A 21,142-nucleotide genomic window follows, 5' to 3' on the forward strand; every position below is an offset into this window, starting at 1 on the left:
CAAATGTGTCTTTTTAGGGTTCACTAGATCACAAAAAGGATATAAATGTTTCTCACCGTCTTTAAACCGTTATTTTATTTCAGCAGATGTCACCTTCAGTGAATCTTCCCTTTACTTTAAGTCTTGTCCTTCTCTTTTCAATTTCTTCATCTAATCAAGTTAATATTCCTCTTGTTGTGCCTAGTGCACCTAACAATTCACCACCGCCGCCAACTCTTCAAGTGTATAGTCGTCGTCAACCGTCTCATCGTCCATCAGCAGACTCTATTCTGGTGCCAACACCTCATCCCCCTCCGGCTCCTATAGTTGAACCTCCGACTGTTGAACCTGATCTTCCTATTGCTATCCGTAAAGGTATACGTTCTACTCGTAATCCCTCTCCACATTATACTGCTTTGAGTTACCATAGACTATCTCAACCCTTTTATACCTGCCTTTCGTCTATTTCTTTTGTGTCCATTCCAAAATCTGTAGGTGATGCCTTAGCTCATCCTGGTTGGCGTCAGGCCATGCTTGATGAAATGAATGCGCTTCAGAATAATGGAACTTGGGAACTTGTTCCTTTACCATCTAGGAAATCTGTTGTTGGTTGCCGGTGGATTTTTGCTATCAAAGTTGGTCCTGATGGTACTATTGATCGTCTCAAAGCTCGTCTTGTGGCTAAGGGTTATACCCAAATTTTTGGTTTAGACTATGGTGATACTTTTTCTCCAGTAGCAAAGATGGCCTCTGTTCGCTTATTCATAGCTATGGCTGCTCTTCAACAATGGCCTCTTTATCAACTGGATGTTAAAAATGCTTTTCTTAATGGGGATTTGCAGGAAGAAATTTATATGGAGCAACCTCCCGGTTTTGTTGCTCAGGGGGAGTCTTCTGGATTGGTATGTCGTCTTCGCAAATCCTTATATGGCCTCAAGCAGTCTCCTAGGGCTTGGTTTGGAAAATTTAGCAATGTTGTTCAACAATTTGGTATGACTCGCAGTGAAGGCGATCATTCAGTTTTTTATCGTTACTCGAGTGCTGGGTTTATCTATCTTGTAGTATATGTTGATGACATTGTTCTTACAGGCAGTGATCACCATGGCATCTCACAAGTAAAACAACACCTTTGTCAACACTTTCAGAACAAGGATCTTGGCAAACTCAGATATTTCTTGGGGATTGAGGTAACACAATCCAATACTGGTATCGTTATCTCTCAAAGAAAATACGCATTAGATATTTTGGAGGAAATTGGGTTGATGAATTCGAAATCTGTTGATACTCCCATGGATCCCAACGTCAAGCTTCTACCCAATCAGGGGGAGCCTCTTTCAGATCCTGAGAAGTACAGGAGATTAGTTGGAAGATTGAACTATCTCACTGTTACTCGTCCTGATATTTCCTTTGCAGTCAGTGTGGTGAGTCAATTTCTTAATTCTCCATGTGAAGATCATTGGAATGCAGTCATTCGTATAGTGAAGTGCATTAAAGGCTCTCCTGGAAAAGGTTTGTTATATGGTCATAATAACCATACTAAAGTCGTTTGTTATTCAGATGCTGATTGGGCAGGATCTCCATCTGATAGAAGGTCAACTTTTGGTTATTGTGTCTCCATTGGTGATAACTTGATCTCTTGGAAGAGCAAGAAACAAAGTGTTGTGGCAAGATCTAGTGCAGAATTAGAATATAGAGCTATGACCTCGGCTACTTGTGAGCTTATTTGGCTTAAACAGTTACTTAAAGAATTGCAATTTGGAGAGGTTACTCAAATGACACTGATATGTGATAATCAGGCTGCTCTTCATATTAGCTCAAATCCAGTTTTTCATGAAAGGACAAAACATATTGAGATTGATTGTCATTTCATTCGAGAAAAGATTATATCAGGAGATATCAAGACTGAGTTTGTTAATTCAAATAATCAATTAGCAAATATTTTTACTAAACCCTTACAAGGACCTAGGATTGATTACATTTCTAACAAGCTGGGTACATATGATCTATATGCACCAGCTTGAGGGGGCGTGTTAGATATTATTAGATATAATTAGATATAATTAGATATTATTTGATATTATGAGATATTATAGATATTGTTAGATATCTCATATTTATGTAATGGGCTTAGCCCATATGTTTCTTTTTCCTATATAAACATAACCCTATGTGTTCAATATACACAAGGGATTTACCCTATTCTTTCTTTTCCTTTAATAGTAACCTTGAGATTCCACACTTCTAAGTTAGTAGAAGTTCCTCCTACTTTCTAAAACAAGTGTTCATAATCCTGAAATCACATGATATTGCAACATCAAGAATAGACTATCCAGTCTCCTTTCTCATTTAGATCTTTAAAACCAAAATTACCATGAGTTTCTACAAATCCCCTTACCTAACTACCAACATACCCATTTAGATCCCTGCCTACAATACTATTTTTCTCTTGTTGAACGTCTTGAACCAATCTCTTATTGTAAAACTTCTTTCAGAAGTGTTTCTGATTCTACTCTTCATGCATAAACAATAATGATATTGATAGAGTAATTAGGATAATCTGATTTTGATCTTAACAAATATTCTAGACTAAAGGTGAATGAAATCAGAACACATTCGAATAATTTGATTTTGATCTTAACTACTCTAATCTCCTAGAATATTTATTTGAATTTCTAATTTAAAATAAAAATACAGATACAAAATCGGTTCAAGATGCTGATATACAGTTCTATTACATCACTATAATTTTCCAGTATCATTTTTTAATTTCAAATCTACTCTTTCTTCGTGTCATTACTCTAAGGGACTTCTCTATTATTTAGCATACATATACAAAACCTTTTTCTTTGGTTTTCACATTACCATTTGAACCTTGCGTGAGAAGCTTTATGGTTTTAATTTGTGGGGATTAATTTTGTAGGATTTAATGTAGTACAATATTTTGGTAGACATGGGTAATAAGAATAAAAGAAATCAAGAGACAGAAAAGGTCTTCAAAAGATCAAATAAAGCATTACTATTATTTGCATTTCACGGGTGTAGTAACTACTTGTCACAAATTGTGGTAACTTATATGATACATGCATATCTTTATACTGGCTAATTTTAGCCTTCCTTCTGATGCTCTTCCCATTTTGTAAATGATTCTTTTCAGTTAGATATATGCAGAAACATTGAAGATTTCTTATGACTGTGGGTTTCCTTAAGTTCTTTATTATCTTGTGTAGACAGATGAGCTATCCTCTCCTCATATTCTCTCTCCTGTTTCTAATAAATGACATATATACATAAAAATATAAAACTTGATCAAGGTTTTAAGTAGTACGCTATAGAGCCGCCACTGCAGTGTAGTGATATGGAATGGCCCTTGCCCGCTAAAGAGGTTGCTATAGTGGAGCAATTTTGTGTAGTGGTTGTACCAGACCAAAGAGCATATTGAATAGCAGTTATAGCAGGCACTATAGTGATGCTATGCATTGATTCCAAAAATACCTTAGAACAAAGACATTAAGGCTTTTATGGACAACTATTTTTTGGGATTTTAATTTCCAAAAATTGAAATTTACAGATGTAACAATAGCAAAAATGTTATAGAATTGAATTTAGAAGATGATGACTTATAACTCCACTCTAGGACACTGGTATTTGCTTGTGTTCCCGCCAGTTGACCTAATGTCTTTGTGCGTTTCTATTGACTTCGCTTCCAAGAACCCTTCGCTCCTACGTTCCCTTCCTTCGATGGAATCACCTGAAAAGATAGAGAAACAAAGGGCGCCCTCGCGGCCGTTTGCACTCCGACGGTCAAGTCAGTCTCTTGGGCAATGAACACCAAACTCTAACTCTGAGATCACTGTGTGTTCTCTCTCGCTCTATTCTTCTCTCAGAAATGCGTAACTTGCACTAATGAAAGCGTAACGTGTTCTGTACCGTCCCGTCCCCGAGCGTTGACCAAAGTCAAAGTCAAAGTCAAACACGTGGTGGGACCCGCCAAGGGGCCCAAGGGAGAAAGTCAACAGGTTGACCAGTTTGGGCGTCGCCAGAGGTAGGCGTCGCCAGGTGGGGGCGTCACCATAATGAGGCGTCGCTAATGTCACCCCCCGATACCCACGGGTAGGGAAGACCGTGGAGGGGGGCGACACAGTCAGAGGTCACGGTACGGGCGAGGAGGCCTCGGGCCCCGGTACTTCAGAGCAGTAATGAAGAGAAGGGTGGCTTCAAGGCCATAGTCCCAGTATCAGCAGGGGGTAGCCTGCCTCGTGAAGTACCCACGCCACCTCTGGGGAATCCCTGGGACAGATACGACCCAGGAGAGGGCCACGCCCAGGGGTGAACCATGTGCATGGTACGAGAGGAAGACAGATACACTCCCAGGGCGAGTGACTAGAAACTGGGGCGCATGAGTTGGCACCCAGGTAATCACCCCTCGCGCTAGGTGCACTCCAGAGAAGGAGGACTTACACGTTGGAGTTTCCCTAAGTTGGGTTACAGTAGGGCTTTCCACGTGGAATGGCGGTTAAGTCAGAAGGACATGTGGCAGTAAGCACTGAAACATCAAGGTATATAACCTTCTCCGAAAGTTTACTAAGGTACGTTTTACCAGTTGCACATTTGACTCATTTTACACACTCACTCAGGGAGAGAGAGAGAGATCAGAGTTAGTAACGATTCAGTTACGGTTCTCCGGTACGGAGGTTTTGATGTTTCTTGCTTTGCTGACTTGATCGTCGGAGTGCAAACGGCCGCGAGGGCGCCCTTTGCTCATTTCATTTCAGGTTCTCACGACGGCGCCAGGCGGAGATCTGAGTTGAAGACGAAGGAGTCCTTGAGTGCAAGTTAGAGCCACGCACGAAGACTTTCTCAGTCAATCGGCAGGAACATGTTCTGTCACGTCAAAACGTACCTGATTATGTCTCTTGTTGCCCTTATATACCTTTCAGTGTTATTGCCCTTTTGTTTAGGTGTGACTTAGGCATTCTGTAGGCGTGTCTTAGCGACATTAGCACCCAGACTTAGGGTCATCCAGTGTGAAAGACTACCCTGCCGAAGTGCAACTAGCGCAGGATGACTGCTTGGATGCCAGCTCATGCATCCAATCTCTGAGTCCTCCGCCCTGGGAGTTCCCTGCCTTACTCACGTGCCGTGCATGCAGATCACCCTTGGGACGTGACCCTCATGAGTCGTCTCTGTCCCAGTGGCTCTTTAACGGTGGTGCGTACTGTTGCGTCCCTACATCCCATGCACGTATCCCTTGTGATCTGGGCCTCTCCCTACTGGGAACTGGGGTGTGGCTTGAAAACCACCTTTTTTGTTCATCTTTACTGTTGAGACGCCGAGGTCCGAGGACTCCACGCCCTGCCTCGATGCCGCCCCCTCCTCGGCCACCCTTTGCCGTGAGCCTAAGGAGACTCCTTCCTGTCCTGCTGTACTTCCAGTGGACCCTACCTTCAGGGTCCCACCATGTTGACTTTGGTCAACGCCCGAGGCCGAGGACCGGACGATACAGCTTGTATATTTTGTTTTTGACACCTATGACATTTGATTGTAAATTGGGAATGTTATTAATTTTGAGTAATTTGTATTAAAAGGAAAAGAAAGAATAGGGTAAATCCTTTGTGTATATTGAACACATCAGGTTATGTTTATATAGAAAAAAAAAACATATGGGCCCATTACATAAATAGAGATATCTAGTAATATCTATAATATCTCATAATATCTAATTATATCTAATAATATCTAACACTCCCCCTCAAGCTGGTGCATATAGATCATATGTACCTAGCTTGTTACAAATATAATCAATCCGGCCCTCATAAGGATTTAGTAAAAATATCTGAAATATTGAAAACAACTTAGAACGGTTTTTCATTAAAAGCACCCAAGTACATCTTGAATAATCATCAATAAAAGTAACAAAATACTGAAATCCTAAATTAGACTTAATACGACTTTGTCCCCAAATGTCAGAGTGAACTAAGGCAAAAGAAGATGAAGCACGTTGTGAGACACTACTAGGAAAATAACTACGAATGTGTTTCCCTAACTGACACGACTCACACGATAAAGTAGACACTTAGACAAACTTGGAACAAGCTGCTGCATCTTGGCATGACTAGGATGACCAAACCGAGCATGAATGAGAGATGGAGAATCCATAATCGCGCCAACATGTGTAGAGATCTATAGTTGATAAAGTCCATGAGTCTCACATCCGGTGCCAATCATCCGACCCGAACTCCGATCCTGTAAAGAAACAAAATCTTTGGTAAAAGAAATAACACAATCAAGGGAACGAGTGAGACGACTAATGGATAATAAGTTAAATGGAGACCCAGGGACATAAAGAACATTATCAACATATAAAGAAAGAAAAATGTTAATAGTACCAACACCATGTGATGGTACCTTATATCCATTGACCGTGGTAACTAAAGGTAAATAACCTGTAGTAGATAGGGAAGAGAAAAAAGATTGATTACCAGTACTGTGATTTGTGGCACCTGAATCTAGAACCCAAGGGCCAAGGGAAGTAGAGTGAGTGAGGCCAACAAAAGATGTACCTGAATGTGCAACAGAAGCCGTGGAACTAGAGTTCTGACGATCCTCCTTCTCATGAACTAGAACAAAGATCCAAGTTCTTCATGTTATTGGGTTTACATGGCCTTCCTGATGATTATTCTCACGTTCGTGATCAAATTTTGGGATCTCTTATTGCCCAATTATACTTCTACTTGTTCTACCCTTTTGCGCGTGCTAGGTAAACACACCATTGATATAACGTCTCATGTTGATGACTCTTCTGCTTTAGTCTCTTAGCATAATGATCGTACTCACCCTCACAAGCCGGGCAAAGGGCGTCACAAGTGTGACCATTGTGGCAAACTTGGCCACAAAATTGACAGATGTTATGCCTTACATGGTCGTCCTCCTAGATCTGTTGCGGTTGCTCAAATTGCCCCTGTGCAACCTTCTACCATGGACCATACTCATTAAAACTGTCCTCCTAGATCTGTTGCGGTTGCTCTAATTGCCCCCTGTGCAACCTTCTACCATGGAACTAGATTTCTGACGATTCTCATACCATTTAAGAAATTCATTGAAAATAGCAGGTTGGCAATTGAGGTATGGTCCACAGTTGCACAAGAGCAGTTTGAGCAACCACAACAGATTTAGGAGGACGACCATGTAAGGCATAACACTGTCAATGGTCACACTTGTGACGCCCTTTGTCTGGCTTGTGAGGGCGAGTACAATCATTATGTTGAGAGACTAAAGCAGAAGAGTCATCAACATGAGACGTTATATTAGTGGTGTGTTGACCTGGCACACGCAGAAGGATATAACAAGTGGAAGTAAAATTGGGCATGATAGGAGATCCCAAAATTTGATCACGAACATGAGAATAATCATCAGGAAGTCCATGTAAACCCAATACTATGGAGAACTTGTATCTTTGTTCTAGTTCTTGAGAAGTAGTGAGGGCAGGAGGTAATAATACATTAAAATCATGAAGAAGAGCATGAATCTTACCCAGATATTCCATCATTGTACCATCAAGACGTTTGGGAGCAACAATTGTGAGGAGATTTTGACACACACGATAAAGACGTTGAGTATCATTGGTGTATAATAATTTTGCTTGTTCCCAAACTTCTGAACATGTCTCATAGGTTCGAAAAAATTGTTTTAAAGATGAGTGAATGGTAGATTTGATAACAATGTATAATTGAGCATCAACTTTTAACCAACGAGAAACCTCATTTTTAGCAACATTAGGATGGGTAAGATGATCAACATAGCCTTGACTCTTAAGCCATAACTTAATATCTGAGGCCCAAGTGTCATAATTGGTTCCATCCAATTTGTCAATTGAGAGATGAACATTGACATAATTAGTATAAATAGATTGATCCGGCATAATGGCACGGAAGTAGAAACAGTGGTAGCGGAAGAAGCCATAGAGGATAAGGACAAATCCAGTCACAGGTCAATTGGCGGTAGCAGCAAATATGAAGGCTCCAACAGCGATTCCGACGGCAGTTCCGATGAGATACCGACGATGGTCCGGCAATGTCATCATCGTCTTCGAGTTGGGTTCACAAACTACTCCAGGAATACCATACTACTGTGGGAGGACATTTAGGAATTTTCCGCACCTATAGAAGAATAGCTCAGTCCTTGCATTGGATGGGCATGAAGAAGACCGTCACTGAATATGTACACGCGTGTGCGGTGTGCCAGCAGAACAAGTATCAACCATGCTCGCCACAAGGATTGCTTCAGCCCTTGTCGATTCCAAAGGCAGTTTGGGAGGAGATAAGTATGGATTTCATTTTTAGACTTACTAAATCTTGAGGGAAAGACACAATTTTGGTGGAAGTGGATCGCCTTAGTATGGTCATTTCATTCCTCTTAAACATCCATATTCAGCTAGAACAACCGCAAAGGTGTTTGTTAAAGAGCTGATGAGATTGCATGGCATTCCAACTTCCATCGTAAGTGATAGATGTTAGAATGTATGGCTTTAAATGAGAGGGGGGGGGGGGGGGGGGTGAATTGTTTAAAGGGGTTGCCAAAAACACAAAACAATTTAATACAGCATCAGAAAAACAATCGGTTGTTTATACCAGTTGAAAAAGCACAAACTGAAATTAAAGAGTTTAAGGGAGAGAGAGATTGCACACACAATTTATACTGGTTCACTCTTAAACCAAGAGCTACATCCAGTTTTCCAGAAACCACTGGGGAATCCACTAAGTAACCAAACTTAGATTACTTACACACACTACCGAAGAAGTAACCTTGATCCCCTCAAGAAACACACTTCCTTTGGTTCAGCACACACACCAAGAATGTTGATCTTGACAACCTCAAGAGCACACAACACTTCCTGGCCTACCACACCACAGTTTACACAAAGTACGAAAGGATTACACTTGTTACAGAATGAACTGAAATCAATACAAATGAAATCCTATTCCACTCTCTCTTGATCAATGCAAGCTCAAAGCAATCTTTAACTCTTGAAAACTAAAATCAGTGAAAAACTCAAATCTATTTTTCTATGATTCAATCTCAGTTGTTGTTTGTTACAAACGTTAAACAAACTATTTATTGTTTTCAAAGAATGGTCTAAGCATTTAAAACAGGAGCGCATTCAGTTACAAAATCATTTAAAGTTCAGTCAACACACAAAACAGTTTTTTGTTATGATTTGAAAACAAACAACTGGTGAATGTGCGAATCAATCGGTTGTGTTGGTTTGACAACAAGTCAACCAACCAAAACAGTTTTCAACCTTTTTCAAAACACTTAAGAGTAAAACAATCGGTTGTTTCGACAAAACAACATGTTGTTTTTCACTTAGTTTGAAAAACACTTTCAACTTAAAAGGTTTGAAAATACTTTAGCTTTAAGATTCAATCAAGAGTGGATTTACGCAATCAATCTACCCAGATCCTATCCTAGACACAACAACAACACTAGCCTTTGCATCAACAAGAGATTTGGATTCTTCAAAGCAAGCGATCACTCTAGGTCAACAATAGAGACTTAACATTTCTAAGTCTTTTTAGGAAGGAATTATTCAAATTGCAAGGGACGACGTTGAGGATGAGGACGACGTATCATCCAGAAACGGATGGTCAAACGGATTTTTTAAATAGAATGTTGGAAACATACCTTCGTTGCTTTAGTTCGGAACAACCCAAAATGTGGCGATATTCCTTCCTTGGGCGAAATATTGGTATAACACCAGTTTTCATGGGACAACAAAATGTACACCTTTTGAAATAGTGTATGGACGACCTCCTCCATCTCTGGCATGTTTTGTTCCAGGGAAACAATGGTAGAAGAGGTGGCACAAGATATAATGAATCGTGATGAGGCCCTTACACAACTCAAATTTCATTTAAGGAGGGCGCAAAATCAAATGTCCAAGTTCGCCAATTGCCACAAAAAACTTTCTCCAATTAAAGTAGGAGATATGGTATACTTGAAAATTTGTCCACATCGACAACTATCTATGCCTAATCAATTGCATCCTAAACTTGCAGTCAAATATTATGGTCCTTTTTCAGTTCTAGCAAAGGTGGGTTCGGTGGCTTTTAGACTACAATTACTGGAAGCTCGAATACACCCAGTTTTCCATGTTTCCCTACTCAAGTTAGCTGTAGGGCAGCACCAAGTACATCTAGAATTGCCTCAAGAGTTTTAGGGACAAGCTGTGAATTTTTATCCAAAAGAAATTTTGGATAGACGCGAAGTAACGGTCCAAGGAGCACGCGTTCCACAAATTTTAATAAGATGGAATGAAGGGGACAATGATACTGCTACATGGGAGGATGTGGCAACCATCAAGGAGCAATTTCCATATTTCAACCTTGAGGACAAGGTTGTTTTGGTAGAAGGGAGTAATGTTAGGAAAGAAAATAAGGACAGTATATGGAGGGTGTATTATAGGAAGAAAGTAAAGAATAAAGGATAAGGGGGTTGGTTAGGTAGTTGGTTATGTTTGGTCTTTAAATAAAGACCAACCCTGTAAGGGAAGCGTGTGTGGATTTTTTGTATGTCAGTTTTGGAGCCAGGATAAGACCTGCGGGAAAGGAATCATTTTTTCCTTTGTAAATGTTCTGGGTGTTTTGTTACAGTGCTTGAATAATAAAACAGAGAACTATTCATTCTTTTACTGTGTTGTTTGAGTGAATCTTTGTCTTTCTTTTTTGGAAACCTATCAGTGTGTGTATTAAACAGTATGTAAACTATAGAAAAAATTCAAAATAACGGTTATCCTGCTGTATGTTATCTCGTTATAGCATTTTGTAGTAGTCTGCTATGCACCACTATCCGGGATTTAAAGCACTGGCTTGAATAACCATGGAAACTTCTGAGCACATTAAATATTACAATTTCTGATTATTAGTGAATATTAATTATTAATGCAGAAGAATTTTAAGATGAATTCTGGCTCTACTTTTTTCAAAGTTCATTGAGTGCAATCTTACTACGGTAGAAAATATTGTATTTCATCATATGATTTACCAAGGTGTTTTATGCTTGATTATAGAAGGGGAGCGTGATTCTTTTCAGCTAGTAGGGTTAATGCAGAGTCCGTCTGTGGACGATGATGGGGACTGCTTCTCGCCGTTACAGTTAAATGCAACTTCTATTAACATTGAAGTCTACTATAATAAAGCAGTGAACTATACCTTGATGGTTACTTTTGTATCCTTCAGTCATTTACTTTCTTTCTACTCTTCCACTTTGTTATTGTCCATTATGTTTTCCTTTCTTTCATCTTTAAACTCTTTTATTGTGCATTGCTGTGTTATTTCCTTAATGTACTTGAGCCAGATCTCATTTTTGCAAGTTCTTCTATTAATTCGGCAAATGGAGCATAGCAACACCCAATCTGTAATAAATTGCTTCAAATTTTTATTTGACATTGTGTTATAGATTTAGTGAATTTAATTAATGTAAATGATTCAATATTTGAAGAATCTACTCGACAATATTTCATTATAAATTATAATGAATTTGATTTTATGTATACCCTTGCAGGGGGCTGCTAAGGTTTCAATATTAACGATTGGTCAGCAAGCTATAGTAGATGCTTATCTTTGCCTTATACATTTGACCGCTGGAATACTAGTTGGTAAGTTTTCCAAATAAGTGCTAAGGTTTTTTGTATAATCAATTTAGACGCTCCACAAACAGTTCTCTATCTGTCATCTTAAAAATCTCTATTATCCTTGTAGAGTTTTGAGGTACCAATTTTGGGGAGTCATAAAATATCAAAGGATCCTTTTAATTTGAAGAGCTCATTAAATATTTTTCTCTATGCTTAATTTTGTTTTCTGCCCAGCTGGCTATATAGCTGCATTTGTATGGGCAGTGCGAATACACATTGGTGTCAGTATCCCCCACCCACCTACAAACACTGGTGCACGTCCCACAAAAAAATGTATATCAATCTTGACATTGAACCCAATGGTGATCGGATGCACAAAACCTGTGTAGCTTTCATTACCTCCTTGCTCCTTCAAACCAAATGGACTTGTAATCAAACCGTAAATCAAATTAGTTTGATTACAGCATCTAATTCCCAGAGCACCCTGTAATTATATATAAATTTTTTTGAATCTGTGACGTGCAAATATCAATTATCATCTTTGGTTCATGGTAGTGCATGAAGATTATGATTAGTTTGAAATAGGTTATAGATTAGCAGGTTGCACCCTTGCTGTTACAAAAGGGAAGATTTTAAAAGTATGTGTCCTCAATTGATTGTAGTATAACATTATCATTGCTATGATAGATATGACTTGAGTGGATGATTAATTTCTTTATTTAAGCTTGTCTTATGAATAATTGTTGTTACTACCTACCTGCCATGCAGAATCTTTGTTCAATGCTTTTGCGACTGCTGCATTTTTCAAGTTTGTGGTATTCTCAATATTTGAGATGAGATATCTCCTTGCCATCTGGAAGGCAAGTAGGCCTTTGAGCAATGGTGAAGGTTGGGAGGCAATGAGGCGTGAACTATCAGTTTTATACAGCCGATTCTGTAAGTACACATTTAATTTAAGTTTCTTTGGTTATCTGATCTTGTTATCTCGTCACTATGGATATGCCATGGAGTCATTTGTTCTATTAAAGGAAAAGAAAGAATAGGGTAAATCCCTTGTCTATATTGAACACATAGGATTATGTTTATATAGGAAAAGAAACATATGGGCTAAGTCCATTACATAAATATGAGATATCTAACAATATATATAATATCTCATAATATCAAATAATATATAATTATATCTAATAATATCTAACACTCCCCCTCAAGCTGGTGCATATAGATAATATGTACCTAGCTTGTTACAAATGTAATCAATCCTAGGCCCTCGTAAGGGTTTAGTAAAAATACTGCTAATTGATTAACTGAATGTGACATCTACTGAAATAAAATAACGGTTTAAAGACGGTGAGAAACATTTATATCCTTTTTGTGATCTAGTGAACCCTAAAAAGACACATTTGTGTGACTTAGGAGATAATTTATCAAAACCAGGACTAAAATTATGAACAAAACATGTGGACCCAAAAACTTTGGGAGGTAAAGAGTGGAGAGGGTCATATGGAAATAAAATAAAATAAGGAATTTTGTTATCTAAGACTGAAGATGGCATGCGATTAATGAGATAATATGCACTAAAAACAGCATCACCCCAAAAACGCTGAGGAACATCACCATGGATTAAAATAGTACGAGTTCTTTCAACAAGATGTCTATTCTTGCGCTCAACTACCCCATTTTGTTGTGTATAAGCACATGAAGTTTGATGAAGAATACCATGAGAAGCCATCAAATTTTTAAAAGAATGAGAAAGATACTCATGTCCATTATCACTACACAAAATTCGGATGGAAATTCCAAATTGATTTTTAATTTCATTGTAAAATATTTGAAATATAGAAAACAACTCAGAATGGTTTTTCATTAAAAATAACCAAGTATATCTTGAATAATCATCAATAAAAGTAACAAAATACTGAAATCCTAAATTAGACTTAATACGACTTGGTCCCCAAATGTCAGAGTGAACTAAGGCAAAATGAGATGAAGCACGTTGTGAGACACTACTAGGAAAAGAACTACGAATGTGCTTCCCTAACTGACACGACTCACACGATAAAGTAGACACATTAGACAAACTTGGAACAAGCTACTGCATCTTGGCAAGACGAGGATGACCCAACCGAGCATGAATGAGAGATGGAGAATCCATAATTGCGCCAACATGTGCAAAGATCTGTAGTTGATAAAGTCCATGAGACTCACATCCAGTGCCAATCATCCGTCCCGAACTCCGATCCTGTAAAGAAACAAAATCTTTGGTAAACGAAATAACACAATCAAGGGAACGAGTGAGACGACTAATGGATAATAAGTTAAATGGAGACCCAGGGACATAAAGAACATTATTAATAGATATAGAAGAAAAAAGATTAATAGTACCAACACCATGTGATCGTACCCTATATCCATTGGCCATGGTAACAGAAGGTAAATAACCCGTAGTAGATAGGGAATAGAAAAAAGATTTATTACCAGTAATGTGATCAATGGCACCTGAATCTAGAACCCAAGGGCCATGGGAAGTGGAGTGAGTGAGGCCAACAAAAGATGTATCTGAATGTGCAACAAAAGCCGTGGAACTAGGGTTCTGACGATCCTCATACCATTTAAGAAATTCATTGAAAATAGCAGGTTGGCCTGGGGTATCAATTGAAGTATGGTCCATGGTAGAAGGTTGCACAGGGGAAATTTGAGCAACCGCAACAGATCTAGGAGGACGACCATGTAAGGCATAACATCTGTCAATTTTGTGGCCAAGTTTGCCACAATATCTAACATGTTCCATAGGATCCATGATCATGTTATGTTGTTTTGAACTATAAATAGTCTCTCTACATCTTAGGAAGATGGAAACCTGCCTAGTTTGGGAGAGTTTACTTGAAAATCAAAATACTTAGGGGACATGCCATGTATTCTTAGAATGTACATATATGAATATGTTTTATTCCACTCGATTGTTCAAGCATGCCAGATAATTTCTTTTATATATTTCCAGTTACTTCAACTGGTTCTAGGATTTCCTTGTTTGAAGAAGTGAGACTCAGATCTAACCTAACTATTTAACTTCTTTTACAGACGGGATCCTACTGGGAGGCATACTGCTCATGTATGAATTCCACAATCATTTGAGACTTATTCTTCTTCTTGTATACTCCTTTTGGATACCTCAGATAATCACCAATGTCGTTCGAGACTCACGCAAGCCATTGCATCCTCATTATATATTAGGCATAACTGTTACTCGGCTAGCAATCCCATTATATATTTTTGGTTGTCCTAACAACTTCTTGCGTATAGAACCAGATCAGAGATGGTGTGTTTGTTTGGCTATATTTGTTGGACTTCAAGCTGCAATTCTCTTGCTTCAGCACTATTTGGGGTCTTTGTGGTTCATTCCTCATCAGGTTGGACTCAACTGTCTTGATACTTTTTAACCATTTTTACTAATTTGATTTCATCTAACTCTTTCTGTATTGAAGTTATTCTCTTATGATTATATTTACTTATAATTAATGTTCCTTTCATTGTTTGAAGGATTAGCTAGACATCCTAGAAATAAGGGTGGCTCTTTTATCTATTTTTTGATAATTTTGCTCTATAATATTGGCTACTTTGTTTCATTTTGTTTAATCATGAGCATAGTAGTGATAATACATAACACTCATTGCTTTGGGTTCTTGCCCTTAGCCTTTCTCAACTCGACATGCATCATGATGCAGCTGGATGTTTAATTTTTTCTTTTTACACAATGCTTCTCTCACAGCACAGCTAACTTTATCTTTTTCATTTGCAGTTTCTACCTGAGAAATACTGCTATTATAGGAGGTTTGCTCAAGATACAAATCACGCCACAGACTGTGTTATATGCATGACAGCCATTGATCTTTATCCACGATCTAATGATTGCATGGCATGTGAATGTTACCTTTGTCTATTGAAATTAATTTTACAGTCTGAACATAGCACAAGTCTAATGCACTAACTCTTCCACAGGTGACCCCTTGTGATCATTTCTTCCACTCTGGTTGCTTGCAAAGATGGATGGATATAAAGATGGAGTGCCCAACATGCCGACGCCCTCTTCCACCTGCCTGAAGAGATTTCCATTGTTCATATCAATAGGATCAACTCACACTGCCCAACTACATAATTTTGGTAATATGCTCAGTACATTTATGTTTGTCTCATTTATTTAGCCTTTAATATATTCTGATGCAAGAGAATGGTACATCTTAGCACTTCTGTAATTTGATGTTTCCTTCTCATTCCATATGCTATGAATATGGCTCTTGTACATATAATTTTGAAATGAAATTAACATAACTATTTTTTTCCTTTTTAATGCATGAAAGTATATATTTTTTTTCTTTTTCTTTTGTTAAAATGAGTGATTTTTTTTAAACTAGCAATTATTTCTTAGTTTTCTACTTGTTGCCTTATCTATTATAGTCCAATGGTAGTCACTAGCATGATTTCATTTAACTGTTGAGTTTGCATTTTATAAACTTTCCTCTTTTTGTTTGGCAGGTTGGGATAGAATCCTTATTGCGTACGTAAAATTGGCACTTCAGTACAAGACTGAAATACGATACTTCTCACAATTGTATCATGCATCATTGGTATAATTTTAGTTTTTTTTTCTTTCAATATGTAACAACAATGTTGTACATTAGAAATCGTAGTTTTCTATTATATGCTTTTGGTTCATCTCTTTTTCTCCGTTAGAGCCAACAAGTTTGTTTTCCCACGCAAGGTTGTGTACTTTAGTTTAAATGAAAACTACGATTTCTATGTAAAAAATGCTATCAAAATTGGAGAGGCAAAGGTATTGATCTAAAAAAAAAGGGACAAAATGTAAAGATAAAAATGATAGCACTAAATTGGTAAATTTTCAATTCAACTCAAATTTAACTAAGAGATTGAAATGAGGTTTATCATTCCCCTTTGCCACCAAATGGTCATAAACTTACCATGGTGAAAATAATGATGGTCTATAAGATGACAACTGGAAAAGAGGATACGGTAGAAGGATTGTGAAAACAGGAGAAACGATCATACTTGAAGTGAGGCAAATTGTTCTGGAAATTCATTAAAGAATTTATGTTCAAAAATGTGTTCAGGAAATCCAAATTTGAAAATGTATTTTGGAAATATATTTTAGGCTAATCCTCCCTCCACCGGATCAACTCAAATCTACACTCAACATATTGATGTGAAATTTCTGTTTTGTCCTTAATGATTTAAAAGACTTTGTCTTCTGGATATTTATATTTGTAAGTCAAATTAAGAAGTTCTAGATATTTATATTTGTAAGTCAAATAAAAAAGTTATGGATATGCAAGTCTGGAATTAATATGTCACTTTCAGATTTGGCTATCCAAAAGCTTACCTGGACAACAAAAATGGTCTTTCGGATGTCAAGATTCGTAAGCAAACATAAATGAGTTATGGATTCTGATCCGGTCGGTCATCGGTAGTCGATGACGTCAGCAGCAGATAACCACGTGGACCACTCGCAGGGTGACACGTGGATCAGGTGGCAGAGAAATCAAGGAGGAGATCACCGGTATGGTTATCGGTGGTCAGTAACTGAGTGGCCACCGACAGATCAGTCCAAGATAAACACCCCGGGGGAGAACGCGAGAAGCAATAGAGCACCGATCAGTCATCGGGTGCATGGTCATCGGGGTTTCGTGTTACACGCAGTTAAACTGGGACTAAGATTCCCAGCGAGAGCGTTACGCATGGACCTCGCATGATCATACCTCAGAGAAAGAAAAGCTCCTCGCTGGTATAATTGTGCACGAGAGTGGCCTGAGGGAGTTAGTAAACCAGTCAGTGATTGGTGACTTCCTCAACCCATTACGTGCATGACGCAGTGGAGGGGAAATCGCATATGCAGAGAGCAGTGCTTGGTGAGTGTGCCTAGTCCAGCCACACCTGGCGTTCTCCTGGGAATGTGTGATTCACCCAGTTAGAAGAAACGCGTTAAGTTACTCCGCAAGGGAATAACTTAGGCGCGCAAAGAGATGCGCTAGAGCCCTTCAGGTAGTGGCACATGTACGGTTAGATGTGAGTTGCATGCCTCCACGTGTCGCTGTCTGAGAGGGGCGCGGCCCAGATAAAGGTGCACTCCGTGTCGTGAAAGGTACAGACTGAAAACCCAGACACCCACGACCCTGACTGTGGTACGTTTTCGTACAAAAGCATAACAGAATTCTGACACACGCAGAGAATAGCGTAACAGAATTCTGTTAGGCACAGACACAGAGGGAGATAAAAAGGGAATCAGAGAGAAATACAGACACTTTTTTTACACACATTATTTTCTAGTGATTCTGTGATCTAACTTGAGCGTCGGAGCGCAAACGGCCGCTAGAGGCGCTGTCTGTGTGTTTGCAGGTTGCATTCGGAGTTCCCAGAGAAGGAGGTTCTAAGAGTATCCTTGCAGATAGCAGAGTTGCCATAGGCGGGTCAAGCAAGCGACAAGGCAATTCCTCCTCGTTTGAGTTGTCGGCAGGATCATTTGGCGCCCACCGTGGGGCCCGTTTGAATCGTGGTCCCATCCACACCAAAGTGTCTAGAGTTTCTCAAAGTCTTTGCTGAGTTTTTTGCTGAGAAAATGAGGAGAACCAGACAAACATCACCTGAGCCATCTGTCGAGGAAGGAGCTGTGACAATGGCGCAGGTCCTGGAGATGATGCGTGCGCTGCAGGACAATGTCGCAGCGTCGAGAGCTGAACAAGAGAAGATGCAGGCGGAGTTGGCTGCAGCACAGAGTAGGAACGATGAGCTGAATCGCGTCAATGAGGAGCTGAGAAGGACGTTACAGACGCCGAGAGAACGCGCAGTTGGAGAAGGGATGTCGATGCCACCATCGCCTCCGAGAGCGTTCCCCATGCCGTTCTCCCCTGAAATCATGCAAACCATGGTTCCTCCCAACCTAGTGGGAGTGAAGGCGTCATTCACAGGGGTAGAAGATCCAGAAGCGCATCTGACGGCGTTCCACACTCAGATGATGCTGTCTGGGGGCTCAGATGCCGTGTATTGCAAGATGTTCATGAGCACTCTGAGAGGAATCGCCATGGAATGGTTCGTGAATCTGCCAGAGGGTCATCTCACGTCCTTCCATCAGTTTTCGAAGCTCTTCACCGAGCAATACATCGTTAACAGAGCACCTTCAGTGGTGTCGTACGATCTGTTCGATGTGCGCCAGTATCAAGGTGAGTCGCTGAAAGACTACCTCAACCGCTTTGGAGCACAAGTGGTTAGACTGCCCAGCAAGGACAAGGATATGCTAGTGCATGCGTTTAAGAAGGGAGTGCTGTCGGGTCCTTTCAGTGAATCGCTCATCAGAAGCCATCCCAGCACCTTCGCGGAAATCCGGCGACGCGCGGTGGCGCACATAGTGGCAGAGACAGAGGTTTCTGAGAAAAGAGGAAGTGCGGCACCGCTGAAGCCGCGTGGTGGACAGGGGAAGCAACAGCAGCACACGAGGGTGCATGAGGCAAAGGAGGGAAATAAGGCGCAGGGGAAACTTCGTCCTTATGCACCCAGGAAGGACCAGGGCAGGGGGCGTGCAAGGGAGAATAATGCACCCCCAAGATATGATTTCATGGTAGGGTTGGCCGATCTGATCGCCCTTCCTGCCGTAGCCGCGAGACTCCGAGTACCAGAGAAGACAGACAAGGTACTAGGGAGGAAAAAGAACAAGTGGTGTGAGTTTCACCAAGCCTTTGGTTACACACTCCACTCCTGTTTGGCGTTGGGGCACCAACTGGCGGAGTTGGTAAAGTCTGGGTTCCTAGCAGATTACCTGTGAGAGGCGCCGGGTGATCGCTCGTCGGGATCCCAGGCAGGAGAGCAGCAGCATGAAATCCCTGTGCACGGGGAGGTGCAGACGATTGCGGGGGGCTTCTCCGGTGGGGGATGCACCGCATCTCAAAAAAGGAGGTATGCTCGATCGGTAATGGCCGTGGACTCGGTAGACGAAGGCCATTTCCCCGAGGTAGATATCACTTTCAGGAAAGCTGATCTACGGGACGTTGTACCGCACGACAACGATCCTGTGGTCATCTCCCTCATCACAGCAGGAAGGCGAGTGCACAAAGTGCTCGTAGACCAAGGGAGCTCGGCAGACGTCATGTTCTGGCCGACGTTCAACAAGTTGGAGCTGTCCCCCGATCTGTTAAGGCCATATACTGGATGTCTCTATGGCTTTGCAGGGGATCAGGTAGAGGTGCGGGGGTACATTGAGCTGAGGACGACGTTCACCGATGGAACGACAACCCGCACCGAAAAGATAAGGTACTTGGTGGTTAACGCCCCTTTTGCGTACAACATCTTGATGGGAAGGCCAACACTCAATAGGTTGGGCGCAGTGCCATCGACGAGGCACATGAAGCTGAAGCTGCCATCGATGGAGGGGACCGTAATAACCATCAAGTCAGATCAGGCTGAGGCTAGACGTTGTTATGTGAACAGCCTCAGGCAGAAAAGGAGCGTATGCCATGTTACCTCAACACCACCACCAGGAGTGCGCGAAGAGCGATCGGTTGTTAGGGAATGCGTGGCGACCAGGAGATGGAGGCTGCTACGCTGGGGGCTCCCAGGTAGCTCAGGTGGAAGCAGAAGAGGAGGGCATGATCACTCCTCGCGAGTCAGGGATCGCGAGGGCGGTCATCGCCAGCGAGAAAAGACCCCACCCAGCTGAGGGGTGGGTAGAAGTAGATATTAGGGGAGAAAGTTCAAGCTGGGAGGATCGCTCGGCGAAGAAGAACGAGGGTTGATCGCCGGGGTGATCGAGAGGCACATGGGTGCATTCGCATGGTCAGCATCTGACATGCCAGGAATCGACCCTGACTTCCTTTGCCATCGCCTGTCGATGGATCCTAAAGTCCGACCTGTGCAACAGAGGCGAAGGAAATTCAACGAAGAGAAGAGGAAAGTGATCCACGACGAAGCGCAGAAGCTTCTTGCCGCAGGTGGCCATCCGTACCTCTAGTGGCTAGCGAACGTGGTACTGGTTCAGAAACCAAACGGCAAGTGGAGGATGTGTGTGGACTTCACTGACCTCAACAAGGCATGCCCCAAAGATTCCTACCCTCTACCCAGCATAGACACTCTGGTGGATAGCGCGTCAGGGGGGAAGCTGCTCAGTTTCTTGGATGCATTCTCAGGATACAACCAGATCAGAATGCACCCCAGGGATGAATGCAAGACAACATTCATGACAGAACGGTCTTGCTACTGCTACAAGGTATGCCGTTCGGGCTGAAGAATGCGGGGGCTACCTATCAGCGACTTATGGATAGGGTGCTCTCGCCCATGCTTGGCAGAAACGTGCATGCTTATGTAGATGACATGGTGGTCACATCCCGAGAAAAGGAGCAGCATGTGGCCGATCTGGAGGAACTATTCACCACCATCGCCAAGTACAGGTTGAAGCTCAACCCTGAGAAATGTATTTTTGGTGTGGAGGCTGGGAAGTTCTTGGGTTTCCTCCTGACAGAGCGTGGAATCGAAGCT

At 41.0% G+C, this 21,142-nt stretch overlaps 2 protein-coding genes across 4 annotated transcripts in view; both read left to right on the forward strand.

Moving 5' to 3' along the window:
• LOC137819498 (transmembrane E3 ubiquitin-protein ligase FLY2-like) overlaps positions 1 to 16,321 on the forward strand; it is a 30,253-nt gene extending 13,932 nt beyond the window's left edge. For 2 of the 3 annotated variants that reach the window (XM_068623381.1, XM_068623389.1), the window contains exons 8-15: positions 11,045 to 11,202; positions 11,332 to 11,391; positions 11,539 to 11,632; positions 12,377 to 12,544; positions 14,690 to 15,018; positions 15,408 to 15,524; positions 15,608 to 15,769; positions 16,142 to 16,321. In XM_068623381.1, coding sequence (XP_068479482.1) covers positions 11,045 to 11,202; positions 11,332 to 11,391; positions 11,539 to 11,632; positions 12,377 to 12,544; positions 14,690 to 15,018; positions 15,408 to 15,524; positions 15,608 to 15,709 — 1,028 coding nt within the window. In that variant the 3' untranslated portion in view covers positions 15,710 to 15,769; positions 16,142 to 16,321. Of the gene's footprint in view, positions 1 to 11,044; positions 11,392 to 11,538; positions 11,633 to 12,376; positions 12,545 to 14,689; positions 15,019 to 15,407; positions 15,525 to 15,607; positions 15,770 to 16,141 lie in introns of all 3 variants that reach the window. The other variant, XM_068623373.1, reaches the window with a different exon arrangement.
• Positions 16,322 to 18,293: 1,972 nt separating this feature from the next.
• On the forward strand, positions 18,294 to 19,436 carry LOC137836926 (uncharacterized). The gene has a single exon (XM_068645725.1). It carries the CDS (start codon positions 18,294 to 18,296, stop codon positions 19,434 to 19,436), a length of 1,143 nt encoding a protein of 380 aa, XP_068501826.1.
• Positions 19,437 to 21,142: the final 1,706 nt, after the last annotated feature.

This window comes from Phaseolus vulgaris, chromosome 11 (assembly GCF_000499845.2).
Source record: "Phaseolus vulgaris cultivar G19833 chromosome 11, P. vulgaris v2.0, whole genome shotgun sequence".
In the NCBI taxonomy this organism is placed as follows: Eukaryota; Viridiplantae; Streptophyta; class Magnoliopsida; order Fabales; family Fabaceae; genus Phaseolus; species Phaseolus vulgaris.